General features: G+C 50.8%; 6 protein-coding genes across 6 annotated transcripts; 3 read left to right on the top strand and 3 right to left on the bottom strand.

The window, feature by feature from the left end:
• Positions 1-647: 647 nt before the first annotated feature.
• Positions 648-4,781, top strand: CABS01_07755 (uncharacterized protein; the record flags this gene model as incomplete). Its single annotated transcript, XM_060541117.1, has 1 exon — positions 648-4,781. The coding sequence occupies one exon, from the start codon at positions 648-650 to the stop codon at positions 4,779-4,781; it is 4,134 nt and encodes a 1,377-aa protein (XP_060402617.1).
• Positions 4,782-4,854: 73 nt separating this feature from the next.
• Positions 4,855-6,321, bottom strand: CABS01_07754 (uncharacterized protein; the record flags this gene model as incomplete). Its single annotated transcript, XM_060541116.1, has 2 exons — positions 4,855-5,948; positions 5,994-6,321. 2 exons carry the CDS (start codon positions 6,319-6,321, stop codon positions 4,855-4,857), a joined length of 1,422 nt encoding a protein of 473 aa, XP_060402616.1.
• Positions 6,322-6,976: 655 nt separating this feature from the next.
• Positions 6,977-8,170, top strand: CABS01_07753 (fumarylacetoacetate hydrolase; the record flags this gene model as incomplete). Its single annotated transcript, XM_060541115.1, has 6 exons — positions 6,977-7,007; positions 7,071-7,309; positions 7,372-7,430; positions 7,489-7,745; positions 7,809-7,905; positions 7,957-8,170. 6 exons carry the CDS (start codon positions 6,977-6,979, stop codon positions 8,168-8,170), a joined length of 897 nt encoding a protein of 298 aa, XP_060402615.1.
• Positions 8,171-8,662: 492 nt separating this feature from the next.
• Positions 8,663-9,123, bottom strand: CABS01_07752 (uncharacterized protein; the record flags this gene model as incomplete). The annotated part of the gene is made up of 3 exons (XM_060541114.1): positions 8,663-8,836; positions 8,889-8,938; positions 8,994-9,123. 3 exons carry the CDS (start codon positions 9,121-9,123, stop codon positions 8,663-8,665), a joined length of 354 nt encoding a protein of 117 aa, XP_060402614.1.
• An 807-nt stretch (positions 9,124-9,930) lies between these two features.
• Positions 9,931-11,596, top strand: CABS01_07751 (FAD binding domain-containing protein; the record flags this gene model as incomplete). The annotated part of the gene is made up of 6 exons (XM_060541113.1): positions 9,931-10,005; positions 10,067-10,207; positions 10,267-10,984; positions 11,035-11,083; positions 11,136-11,325; positions 11,387-11,596. 6 exons carry the CDS (start codon positions 9,931-9,933, stop codon positions 11,594-11,596), a joined length of 1,383 nt encoding a protein of 460 aa, XP_060402613.1.
• Positions 11,597-12,128: 532 nt separating this feature from the next.
• CABS01_07750 (MNNG and nitrosoguanidine resistance protein) lies at positions 12,129-13,741 on the bottom strand (the record flags this gene model as incomplete). Its single annotated transcript, XM_060541112.1, has 2 exons — positions 12,129-12,806; positions 12,866-13,741. The coding sequence occupies 2 exons, from the start codon at positions 13,739-13,741 to the stop codon at positions 12,129-12,131; spliced, it is 1,554 nt and encodes a 517-aa protein (XP_060402612.1).
• Positions 13,742-13,859: the final 118 nt, after the last annotated feature.

Genomic DNA, 13,859 nt, shown 5'->3' with positions numbered 1-13,859 from the left:
TTTACGTTATGTTCTTCTCTTCGTCAGTCCGAAGAACTGCATATCGTGTGGCGGGATGCAGCAGGCTCTCCGTCGTCCTCCATTTGAGGTTCAGGTGCATTCGAGGACGAGAAACCCTGTTGGTCCTCAGGATTACACAGTGGAGCCCCCTGAAGGAGCGGGAAGATCCTCCCCCGATCGGTTGACATTCCCTCCGCATTAAGTTGAGTTCCGGCTTGTTCAGATATCAAAATCAGGCTGAGGAGCGATACATAGTTATCTTGCATTGCATCCTTGTGCTGACGTGAGATTTTAGCACCCGATATGCAGTATTGAACTGACTGATAAATATAGAGACTATTCATACCAAGGTAACCACATCCACCTTGCATCCATCGAAGACGCTGTTCTCCGGCCTGCGAGAATCACTGCCTAACGAGCACTTCATCATCGGCTGTTTGAGCTACAGCCTCTTGCACACAGCACGAGCATGTCTAAAGAAAAGATCGCAGGTTCTGTGCGATAAATATCACGGGTCCTGCAACATCTAGTTGCTCTTTCATTCTTTTTCTATCCCTTATCGTCATAGAGGCACCACATACCTTTCGACAGCCTCCTACCAACAAGCGATCAAGGCAGCCGCCTCATGCCCACCCGTTACTTCGACGATGGACATAACACGACGATCTGTCGCCCCAAACGACAGGAATCATCCTGAGACTATTTCAGCTCAGGGTTCGTCTCCAAGCACTGTCGACGTGTGGTCTATCGCTTCCGCCTATGGTCTCTCTAGCGAAACCAGTTACGACCCAGGGTTCGACAATCGAGAGAATCCGCGATCTCAACTCCACGATCGTTCGACATCAACTCCGGCAACTTATTCAAAACACCAACGTAACGAAGTCTGGGGCTCAGACAATGATGGATCAGATGTTGCCTATCCGCTCATCGATATTCTGCGAGACCATAAGACCCATGCCGACATAAAGCCGACTTCTACAGCCTTCGATGGATGGTCGGACAGCGTAGAGGCGTTGAAAGGAGGCGTACCAGAGCCTTCAATACGTAGAGCGCTATGGACGCCTCCTTGGCTTCGGACGACCTCTTTACTCGGATTTGCCTTTCTGTTCACTGCCCTCTGGATTGCACTAGTGGTTCTAGTCCGATACGACATCGCAAACTCGGGTTTCATGATCACGGCAACATCAAGCAGGTTTTCCTGGACCTACGGTCCTACCGCTATTTTCGTGGCCATCACGGGCCTCTGGAGGCAAGTCGACTACCATAGCAAGATGCATCAGCCATGGCAGCAAATGGCCAGAGGCCCAAGCCCGGGACCCAAGAGTCTCCTGCTAGATTACGTCTCTCCGATCCTATCGACGGGGCTGGTCAGGTCATTCCGAAACGGACACTGGATAGCAGCAGCCACGATGACAGGTTCCGCTGTCCTCAAATTAGCTACTCTGTTATCCACGACGCTAATGGTACCCGTAGCCATCAAGATGTCGGGGCCGCTTCCGATACAAGTGAACTCAGCTTTTGACGGGTCGGCTTTCTGGCAAACCACAAATTGGTCTTTGAATAATAGAACAGACAGAACCATTCTCTCTGGAAATGTCACATACTCGAGCTATTCGTTTAGTAACATTTCTGCAGTCTCTGCAGTAAAGTATTTGCAGGTGCTCCAAGGGCAAATATCAGAACCTGTTGGAACGCAAGAGGGAATTGTCTTCCAAGACGCGTCCGTCACTGAAACACCAGGAATCAGCGATATCGAGCATGTCTCCGCCAATGTAGACTCTATCGTTCCACACGTGATCTGCGAAGAACCGGACATCACCGTTTTCGATAAGATAGATGGCAACATCACTGAATTCAGTGGGGCCTTGGAAGTACAGATACCTTCTTGTGGAAACACAAGGATCCTTCTTAGCACTTGTGCCGATGGCAGCGAGAGTTGCCTTGGGACTTTAACGACGTACAATATTTATAGGGCGTACTGCTCCGACAAGGGAAGATCCGATGGGGCTCAAGTCGATCTTCGCCTACTCCTCATAGCGAGTAACATCACACAAAGGACCAAGCCTGGAACCGAATATTACAGTTTCGACTACACAACATCGATGGCCAATATCACAGCAGTATCCTGCAAAGTCGCATATACCATGGGAAAGAGCATTCTTACTATGGGCACCAACAAGAACGAGACCCTGATTCACCCTAAAGAGCCACTCGACGCCGATAAACAACTCGACGAATTGACCGACCAACAGCTGTCTGAGTTGCTGTACTCTGTTCTCGTCGCCGCCGACTCAACTATGGATGGACCACGCAGAGACATTGGCAACTCCGCTCGAAAGTACACTTCGGGTAATGATACAGGAGGTTCTGCCGCCATGTTTGAACTTATGAGCCATACATCACAAGACCTTCCAGCTGGATATTACAAGTTCTTCGAAATCGACACCATGATTGCGTCCGCAACCTCTGTCATCACTCAGCTTGCTGTAAACTTTCTCAAAGAATCCTTCATGATCGAATCCCATGGAATAGCTTCTGCTGAAGGGACATACACCCAAGAGAGACTTCGATTCCGACCACTCTCTCTGTGGATCATGGTGGTCAGCCTGATGATGCTAGGCCTACTCGCACTGGGTATTATCTTTCAATTTACTCCTTCCGTCTCTCAGGATCCTAGTTTGCTTGCTTCGAATGCTGCAATTCTCGCTCGAAGTCCGTCTATCGATACCATCTTGGCCCCTCTTGGAGAATGTAGAACTAGCCAGATATCATACGAGCTATCCGGACACAGATTCTCTACAGACTTTGATGGCTCGAAATTCCGAATACAAGCCCGCGAGATACTTCTAGCTGATGAGAGTTTCATACGAAAGCCGAAACAGAAACAGCGCAGCTGGATTCCCATGACAGCGCGGTTGTATTTTGTGATAGCTACCTTCACGCTGCCACTTGTCACTATCATCGCGCTCGAAGTCACGTATCGTCAATCCATCAAGAGCAATGGGTTTACAGTTCAGGACATGTTCTGGGCGCTTTACGGAACACAATATAGCTCAGCCCTCATCGTGTTGGCCATCGCCAGTATTTTCAACAGCCTTGACTTCACTATCACCACATTTTCAATCTTCAGTGTCATGAGGGCTCGGGCTATACCATCATACCAAGGAATTACGAACAATCCGATGGGGGAAGTAACCCCTGTTGCGCTATGCAAGGCTCTCAGACGAGGTCATATTGGGCTATCCTCTTCCATCCTCGCGGCGTTGTTAGGCAGCGTTCTATCGATTGTCGTCTCTAATTTGTGGGCTGAAAAGCTGTTCACCACGAATATCAACTTCAATACTCAGCTCAAAAATACTTGGAACCTGGACTGGAGTGATAGTGCTGTCAACGATGGCGGTGCAGCGACGCTTCTGAATGATGTGCGGCTGAACAAGACAGAAAGCCCGGACTCAGCGACATGGAATGATCTAGTGTTTCCATCGTTCGACTCCGTAGGCTCACCCGATGATGAGTACCATATTTTGAAATTAGGTGGCTCGAATCAGAAGTTCAACTTCAGTATTGAGGTGCCTTCACTGCGACCAAGACTCTTCTGTCACCCAGCTACAGTTAGAGATAGAGGAGAATCCACCGCAGGAGGCGCAGTGTCGACAACGATAACCGCTATTGACTTGCTTCCAGAGACCTGTCGGGTAGGAGATGACAGTCAAGTCAGGAATGTGTCATTCAAAGCCACAGGAGATAAAACAGACGGGCTGGTGGGCTTATTTTTTGATCTCGATATTGGAGTTCTTGTTAGTAAACAATGCTCCCCTTGCAAAACGAATCCAGACTCGGCACGTCCATATAATCCGATGGGCTGCCCATCGATCGGGATATTCTTCGCAGAACGCCCTTTCGTATGTGCGCAGGTTGTTCAGCAGGTTCAGGTTGGGATGAAATTCACGTCCCTCATCGGGCCAAAAGGCGAAATCATCTTTCAAAGAAGTAGCCTCACATCCTCACCGACTCCTAATGAGTCAACTGCAAAGAACCTCACCCGCGATGATTCCGAGCTAGATCTTTTCCCCTATCGTATTCAACCTCACTTCGATAAAAGTGTTACGAACTCGATCTCAGATGACCCGGCCGATCCATTTTTCAGATACATACTTTCTGGAACCACGGGGGTCAGCAGGGACGATTTGACCAAGAATCCTGATCAACTGATCGATGTCGTAAACGGCCTCTACACCAAGTTCATGGTTCAGGTAATGGATTCGAGCATCTTTCGAACGCCTATCGTCGCTTCAACTCAGACGAAGGAGCAAAACGAAAAACAAAGTGTAAACGGTACGATCTCACGAGAAGAATCTCGCCTGATAATGAACTATACGCCGAAACTCATTCTTCAGATCTTGCTTGGTGCCATGATGATCCTTGGACTGACGGCCTACATCATGGTCGATCTCAAAGGCACTCTTCCTCGAAGCCCTCATTCAATAGCAAGCAGCATGGCCTTATTCGCAGGGAGCGAATTGTGTGCGAACCACATTCCCGAAGAGGCTGAATGGATGAATAAGCAGCAACTCGACCGAATATTTCAGGGATACACATTCGCCTTGGGGTGGTGGAGTCGCAGTGCGACCGAGGCAGATTCTCGCAGCATTGATAGCTTGTTGGATGCTCCAGTTGTGGATGAGAGGTTCGGGATTGACGTTGGAACGCCAGAGAGGTTGGGCTTTGAAGCTAAGGGAAACAGAGGTGGCAGACTATGGAGCAAATGGAGTGCGCTCTAGCCGATATTTCTCATTAAAAGTACATACACTCGGCTTGGTGGCCTCTACCCGATTCCTAGAGACCGCGGTATGCCTAACCTTCCCACACAAAGTCTTGCTCAATACCAGGAATCAGTGGTCGAAGAGCCATACCGTAGTCGCCAGCGTTGGGCGTCCTAAGAAGAGTGTGAATGTGAAACTTTGCGGGCTCCTTGTTTGTCAAGAAGACTCCTGAGTGGTGATCAAACTCCACGAGGATAACCGGGCTCTGGATGCGGTAGTAAAAGGGATCTTGGTCACCGAAGCCGCCAATCCAACTAAAGTACGTCTCCTGGAAGAAAGACTTGATATGGTTGACCCGGATCTCCCTGGACTTCTGAGGAAGATAGATGAGATATTGCTCGAGGATACCAAGAACCAGCTGCTGCTGCTCGGCTGTCATGTCCGACACCAAAATGCCCTCATACGGCACAATTCGGTTATCTCGGTAGGCGCCGCAGAGATGTCGCTGGTCGTCGTGATTCCACCGTCCTTTCGGCATTGCGGGGTCTTTGAGGAGTTTGTAGGTCTGCGCCTTTTGCTGCAAGTTTGCTGGGAGCGACTGCATAAGCTGCAAGCCTAGCCGTTCTTCGGTCTCAAGGATACGAGTGCCCTTGTATGGGCCATCATCAATCAGGTTCGGCTCTGCCCCAGTGAACCACGGCGATGCTACAATCTGACCCTGATACAGGAAAATGTTCAGGCACAGATGGTGACCGTAAAATGAGAAGCCCCATGGTCTCGTCGCCGAGGGCAGTCCGAAGAGGACAAAGTTGTAAGAGAATTCGTTGCAAATGGTGGGTGTCTGTACCAATTCGCCCAAAAAGCCGTTTACGCGCATGGCACCGAGCGCCTTCGCGTACCCCTCAGGGGATAGCGTCGTCTCGAGGACTTTCAGGATGCTGTCGCGGATTTGCGGATTTAACTCATCCAGCCGTAAACCCTTGTCGCTGAGGAGAAACTCGGGGTTCGACCATGATCGCCATTCCGGGGAATCGACATGGTATGAGAGGATTGTCTTCTGCTTGTCGTCTAGCTGTGACAGAACCGCGTTTGTAGCATCGACAATTTGCTGAATCGGCACGCCCTCGTCGGCGATTTTGAATAAGTCCCGTTTGACCGTGCCTAAATCCGGGTCAATTATGGTTTCTTGGCGGGAAAGTTAGTGGTTTTGGGTGTCACGGCAGATCTCACCATCTGTTGTGATGCCGGTGTATGGCTCTTTGAAAAGGCTACGCCAATGAAGGTACAGGGCATGTAGCCACGGCGGGTTGCCGCTCTCTTTGAACACCTTGGCATATTCGTGAGCATCCTGATTGCGCATCGTCGTGAAGCGAGGAATGCTAATGTCTGGAAGGTGCTGACGGTACTCGGCGCCATGAGGCGCCTGTTCCTGTGCTCCAGACATGTTCTGCTGGTGTTCTCCCACGAATGATATCTGTGAATCTCGCGGTGTAATCGTTGCAGCGATGGCTGTGAGTCTTCTGGCAGCTTGAGAGCTTCTCTGGTCGGTGTCCCTCATGCAAAGTGTCTGGATGTATGTGTTGTCAAAGCTGGACTACTTACACGCGACAGCGTGACAGGGAAAGCAAGTAATAATAGCTCCGACCGACAACGGATAGCTCTTGTCACAAGACGTCCACTCTGATCAGCCCATTTCTAAACAAACCGTCATCAAGTACCGGCGAATCCACAAAGCCACGACGTCGGCGATGGTCGGCGCATGTGCCGCCGACAGCGACCCCTCATTTCTCGGCCCCTCCATCCCACATCGCCATCATCCCTCATCCTCGCAACTCCCCCACAATTCCCCCAGCTGCGCCTTTGAGTTGCCCGGCTTTTCCGCAGGCGTCAATGTGTCAGCCGGCCATTGACCAATCACGGTGGATGGACTTACGATTGGCACGACGCGGCGTCAAGATCTGGGAGCGAACTCTCGAACTTCCCGGACCTCCGAGCCGACCACCCCCAACCATCGGCAATTGTGCGGGGGAGAACCCCAGCAGGGATAGCGGGCTTTCTCCAGTCGGATTTCACGATGCGGGAACGGCCCTTACTTCTACCCTCCTGCTGGTGAATATCATCCGAACTGCCACTCCAAGTCTGACTTGAGCTTCGAATCTTACGATACCACTGCACACCTGACTTTGAGGAACGCACCAGACAACACATACACCATGGCTTCACAAACACAAACGCCCTTCACCCGTAAGTTGTTCATCTCGCACGAATGGATGATAACACTAGAACGCCGCCGCTGACAAACTCAAGGCTTCGTGCGGTTTGTCCCCCGCTCTGATTCCAACAAAATCCTCATTGGTGAGCCTGAATCAGAGTCTGTTGATGTTGGTCTCGCTGTGCGCAAGGGCGAGGAAGTGAAGGTTGTGGTATGGTCCGGATCTAGCGTCATCAAGCCGGGTTCCAAGACCGAGGAGCGGGCCGTCATTGACCGCATCCTCTCACCCGTCTCTGCCGAGGAGGTCGGAACGATCCGATGCATCGGCTTGAACGTGAGTAGCCAATGATGTTTCTCTACTACTCTGGCCAGAGACATGAAGCTAACCTCAAACAGTATGTCCAACACGCAAAGGAGACTGGTCTGGCACTGCCTACGGTCCCGACTGTGTTCTTGTAAGATCGCCCGGATCGGTGTAAACCGCTGGAGAATCAGTGCTAACTCATTGTACAGGAAGCCAAGCACTGCACTAGGAGACCCATGGCCCGCGCCTACGGTACTTCCTTTGCTTACCCAGGCTGACGACTGCGGCGACTACGAGTCTGAGCTCGCCGTCGTGTTGGGCAAGACCGCTAAGAACGTCTCCGAGGCCAGCGCTCTGGACTATGTCTTGGGTTATACTGCCTGCAACGACGTCTCTTCCCGGACGTACCAACTGAACCAGTCGCAATGGTGCTTCGCTAAGGGATTCGATGGATCCTGTCCATTGGGTGAGTTATCCTAGGGTATTTGGGAAGACGGGATCATGAAACTAACAAGATGTTTTCCAACAGGCCCTACCTTGGTTTCCAAGGATCTCATTCCTGACCCAACCAAGTTGAAGATGCGTGGCTTGAAGAACGGCGAAGTTCTCCAGGACTCTCCCATTGAGTAAGTTCACTTGCTCTCATAACCTTTCATCAATACTGACAGGCCTTGCAGCGACCTCATCTTCAGCATCCCGAAGCTCATCAGCTTCCTGTCTCAAAGCACAACCCTACCCGCTGGAACAGTAATCATTACCGGAACTCCTGCTGGAGTTGGCCTGGGCCGGACACCAAAGGTCACCTTGAAGGACGCTGACGAGTTCCACGTTGAGATTCTTCCCCATATCGGCACGCTGGTCAACACCTTCCAGAATGAGGTTGGACGGTAGATGCGAGAGCACATGTAGGACAAGGCGATATGAAATGAATTGAGGTGCACGAAGACTTGGCGAAATCATTGAGTGAAAGGACACAAATGATGAGCTGCTCATCTGGATTAGACTAAATGATACATGAATTCCCAACATGAATGTCTTGCAAGATTCCAAGCTCCTATCGTTGATGGCACTTCACGCCCCCTGAATCCCGGATGACTATGTGCATTGTTTGTTCCTATCCCACGCCATGACGATTCATATTTCCATGGGATGGTTTGCATTTCCCTCGCCTCCCTTAACAAAAGTTGCATCACCTGGTACTCAGTCAAACAGTCCTTTCTTAGATTTACGATGAACTATCCAAAGCTAGATGCACAACATCACTCATCCAGAAGGTTTACTGCGATTAATACCCGATCAAGGTAGTGGATATAGCATTTCTCAAGGTTTCTGTTAGATGATTTTATTCATTCAATTCATTGCATCTTCAATGTGGTGGATGAACTAGCTCTCGAGCAGTTGAGGAACCTTCTCAAGGAGGTGCTCAACAATAGCATCTGGCCCCCTCTCAACCTGCAGCCCATGGGGGATCGCGTGGGTCTTAATGTTCGGGACAATTGACCTCGCAGTAGCCTGAATCTGCTCTGCCTCATCCGCTGTCCACATTGACGCACAGAACTGCGCAGGCTGATTAGTTGAAGAAGCTTCAGTTGGCTGGGGTTACTCATACCAGGACGTCTGGCTTGTGCTCTTTCACCTTGCCCTCGACCTCGGCGATTGCTGTCGATACCGTCAGCTTACAGAGTTTGCATTATGGATGAATTATTCAACTTACTCTCGCAGTTGGCGACATAGTCAATCGTGTACTGATCCTTGAGCGCCTCAGTCATGCGGCCGATAAGCCTCTTCGCACGCTCAGGTGCGGTGTTGACTGTGACAAGCTTGAAAGGACCCTTGGGCGCCATGATGCGGGGTTGTTGTGAGAATGAGGGGTGATGGAACAAGGCAAGTGATGACGTTGAAGATTGTGATGGTTGATCGCAATGGCTTGTTGTGAGGTGATTGAGCAAGGAGTATAGTTTTGGCTGTCTTCCGGTAGAATGAGCCGCGTAAGTACGTGCGTGATGTTGGTCCACGATGATGTGCCGCACCTTTCTCCCGATGGCCGCTGACAACTCCCATATATCCGGCAGATAGCGGCTTGAGCTCCGCCGAAGTCGCACCCGAAAGTCAACCCACAAAATGGTCTGGAAGCTGACTGTTCCATCGCTTCTGTGCCAGATTTGGAGACAGTTTGGTTCTCATGCCGGCTTTGCCGATTTCGCCTCCATCTGTCCAGTCCCACCAATCTAAAGCCTTTTTGGGTTATTCTCCCGTGACCTTTACCTTCGTCGTCGAACTGGCGCCGTTGGGGACACAACTTCGGCGGATAACCCGTGGATCTTCGGATATCCCGAGACTTCTGTCCACCTGTGACCACCGCCTTCAGCCACTGGCGTCCACCTAATTACTAGCAATTAGTTGTTCCCCATGGGACGCATCCCGTGCTTCCGGCTTGTGTGGGGGATCTCCGGGGATTGCATTAGGGACTTGCCGGCGCCCCTTGGTCCGCGAAAGTAAAGAACATGGGTTGAACTGCTGAACCCAGCTGCAACCACCTCTTGAAGATTTGAGGATTTGAGGGTAAGGGATTCCTGCCGTCGCGACGTGTTTTTCCAGATCTTGGTTCTGTATCTTTACCGACCTGCAGCTCATCGCCAAGCAATTTTGAAATGTTCCGTTGGCTCAACTCTTGGTTTTCGCCCAGGGCAAACGCATCTTCACCCAACAGCAACGGAAACATGGCGGTGAGTTCTCATTCCATGAAGACGGGTTTTCCGCACGTCAATGCTGACGATGAATATGAAGGTCACAGCGCATATCAGATCACCAGTCCAACTGGAAATTATTGTTGTCGGCGCCGGGCTGAGTGGTTTAGCCACCGCAGTGGCAGCCGCTTTGTCGGGACACAAGGTCACCGTGTTTGAGTCCGCGAAGGAGCTCCTCGAGGTGAGCCCCATCTCAAAGTTCGAGGGCCCCAAATGAGGTTTATTGACATTATTCCCCAGGTCGGTGCGGGCCTGCAAGTAACGCCCAACTCCACGCGCATTCTCCAGAAATGGGGTCTGCCAGACAGACTGTGGAAATCGGCATCTGAGCCGACGGATCTGGTGGTGCATCGCTACTCTGGAAAAGTGCTCGCGTTGGAGGAGAACTTCAACAAGAATATTCGCGCAAAGTATCAGGCACCATTCATCGACTTGCACCGCGTCGACCTGCAGCTGTCACTTTATGAGCGCGCCAAGGAACTCGGCGTTACATTTAACCTCGGCGAGAAGGTCGAGAACATCGACTTCGACATCCCCGAGCTTACGACGCAGTCTGGAATCAAGGCCAAGGCAGACCTCATCGTCGCTGCCGATGGACTCTGGTCGCGGTCGCGTGCGTGCTACCTGAAGAAGGACGACCCTCCCCTGGCAACGGGTGACCTTGCCTACCGTGTGGTTCTCAACCTCGATGAGGTCACGGATCCGGAGCTAAGAGAGTGGATTCAGAAGCCTCAGGTCCACTTCTGGGTCGGTCCCGGTGCTCACTGTGTTGGGTACTCGATGAGAGCGGAGAAGATGTACAACCTGGTGTTGCTTACACCCGATGATCTTCCCAAGGGTGTGAGCCGTCAAGCAGGATCAATCGAAGAGATGCAAAGCCGGTTTGATGAGTGGGACCCGATATTGAAGAAATTCCTCAGCTCGGTTGACAGTGTTGAGAAGTGGAAGCTGATGCACAGTAAGTTTTCGTGTTCAGACCCATCATCGTATGAGCTAACATGTTTCCAGGGGAGGAGATGACTTCTTGGGTCAACGAGAAGTCAAACTTTGTGTTTGTGTGAGTACCCTTTCCAAATATGAGATGTCGACCCTCACTGACGCTTGCCAAGCGGTGACGCATGCCACCCCATGCTACCTTACCTTGCACAGGGTGCCAACTCAGCTGTGGAGGATGGTGCTGTCCTCGGACTGCTCCTTGGTCACATCAAGTCTAAGTCGCAACTTCCTGCAGCATTAAAATCATACGAGAAGTTGCGCAAGGCTCGTGGCGAATCTATCGTCAGGGAAACATTCAAGCAGGTGAGTTTCTCTCGTTAGATCTCCGGGCATCCATCGTACGACAGTCTCTGACATTCTCTAGCGCCATGATTTCCATATGAATGACGGCCCTGAGCAAGAGGCCAGAGATCAAATCTTCTTGTCACAACTTGGAAAGGAGCTGAAGGGCGCGTTCCCTAGCAGGTGGACGTGCCCTGAGGTGCAGCCCTGGCTGTACGGGTACGACGCGTACAAGGAGGTCGAAGAAGCGATGAAGAGCGACCCCTTCGACAAGCCCCACGCCAACTTGTGAGCAACCAAGCTTTCAATTGAGTCAGGGAATTTGGGCAATTCGGCGTACTGGTGATAATATTACGGGCTTTGGAGCATGCCTCGGTAATCGGCATATTGTGTATACCTAACTCTTTGTTCCGCAGCGATAGCATAACGTCCTTTACTTCCATTTTCTCCCTGCCTGGACCCGCTGTAGAGTTAAGGATCACTATGAAATCTTAGCGCTGATCGTGCTAAGACCCCCCCGCCACCACTAACAATACCCAAGCCAAGCCCTGTAGCTCCCGCAAGGCCCTCTGAACGAATTTTGCCATGATGCCAAATATTTTTGACATGATGTTTGCAAATTGACATGGTGTTACATTTTGATACGTGGAAATCTTCACGTTCCTGATGTCACGAAGCCTATGGCAAGGGAGCTTATATATGCAGCAAGTGCGTATTCAACTTGGCAACATGAGAAAAATTAGATACATATTCAAATGACTAATTATTCTATGGGATAGTTATAACTCTTAATTAGTCGAGATAAGCATGGATCATTTGAGGTATCAAAGACCTCTCATGAAGCCGCGCTTTCTAATGGGTGGTTTCTGCCCTTCAGGCTTTTTATACTCCTTCTCACCATCCTCAGTCTCAACCACATATCGACCCTTTTCCTTTTCCGCCTTTCTCTTGTCGTGCTCCGTCTTCCATCGCATGAAGTAGCAACAGAATGGGAAGAGCACAGTGTTGACTGCTGTCCAGGCGAAAAGCACGCCAAAGTTTAATCCGATCCTGGAGTGCAAGTCGAAGAGCAACTGGCGACTGCCCTCAACAACCTGGTGGAGTGGCCAAGCATAGCCCCAGTGGTAGAATCCGGGTGATAGGTCGATGGCATAGAAGGATGTCGAAACATTCGATATGACCCAAAAAATGAGCCACAGAGCCGTCCATGGCTGCCCAATAATCATTGCGACGTTTTCGCAGGCGAGGCCTAGAGCGGACATGCCAACAAAGTTGAGCATCCAGTAGACTGGGAAGGTGCCGCGGCCATAAGCTGTAGCTCCAAATGTAGGGGCTGGCTCCGTTGGTGAAGCTGGGGGCGCGCTGAACGGTATCTGGAAGGCGAGAGATATTAAGCTATAGCTGAGGGAGATGATGAAGTAGGCGACGATCGTAGCTAGCCATCTCCAGATGATGAGCTGCCAGAAGTGTAAAGGTGGATGACCCTGCGGTTGTACGTATTTCTACGCAGGGTAGATTAGCAGCTGTATATCAACAGGATGCGATGACTATGCCAACTTACTGAGTGAATTGGCAAGAAGAAAGAGAAAGAGAAGAATGCCATGATGATCAAGTAAATTAGACCAATGCTCACTGCAGGTGTAGCAGTAGCAGGCTGGAAGGGGCGTAGATCAATCATCAGTGGCGCAATGCCGGGGTTGACAGCAGAAGATGCTCTCGCGAGGTTATCTCGACTCAAGGACGTGTTGGACATAACAGTCTGGCCCCATTGCTTTCCAAATTGTTGCGTAAATTGCTCCGTAAATTGGGTGATGTAAGGTGAAATGTCGCTCTGGTACGTTGTCGAATCTCTCGCGGTTTGTATAATGATCTGCACTGAGCCTGAGGGGTCGTAGTTTGCATCTCCAGTCGCAACGGCCTCTTGGAGAGCTGCTGTAGCATTGGGGTGAATTATCACAGCCGCCCAACTATCCCAGTCGTACACGGCCATTCTCACTGCTGTAGGATCGTTGTTGAAATATGAAGGCGGTAAGATAGTCCATCCCAGTGACGGGCCTGGCTTGTCCAGTGACTTCTGCGCGGTCTGTACAACTGCTGGCCCAACAATTGGCTGTACTGATTCGTACGGAGAAAACTGTCCATCAAAGTCGACGACATGGACGATGATTGATCTCAGGTTGTCCTCGGTACGGAAGAGAACAGCCCAGTACATTGATAAGACTGCGAGGATGAAAAGAAAGAGGATGCTGATCGTCTGAATCCATAACCGAATGACATGGGCGCGAACTTTTTTCATTGATGGGTGCCAGAATCCAACAGAGTGGTGAGGTTTTTGGTGACGATGGTGCACGCCGTTTTCCTCGTTGTCTTGGCCATCGTTCTTGGAGTGGTCGACTTCGGTACGGGCCGGTGAGGTCGGTGACTGAGACCTAGCCATTGTTCCTGGGTTGGGCGAATTGACTTCCTTTCTGCAGACTGAGAAGGATTTCCCCCGATTGACGGTCAGATTGCTGCAGTGGCTTGAAACACACTCAATCAAAAATACCGAAACAACT

Source organism: Colletotrichum abscissum (assembly GCF_030869225.1).
Source record: "Colletotrichum abscissum strain IMI 504890 chromosome Unknown Scaffold_17.1, whole genome shotgun sequence".
Classification (NCBI taxonomy): Eukaryota; Fungi; Ascomycota; class Sordariomycetes; order Glomerellales; family Glomerellaceae; genus Colletotrichum; species Colletotrichum abscissum.
The sequence above is the reverse complement of the archived record's forward strand: the minus strand, read 5'-3'. Positions and strand labels throughout refer to the sequence as shown.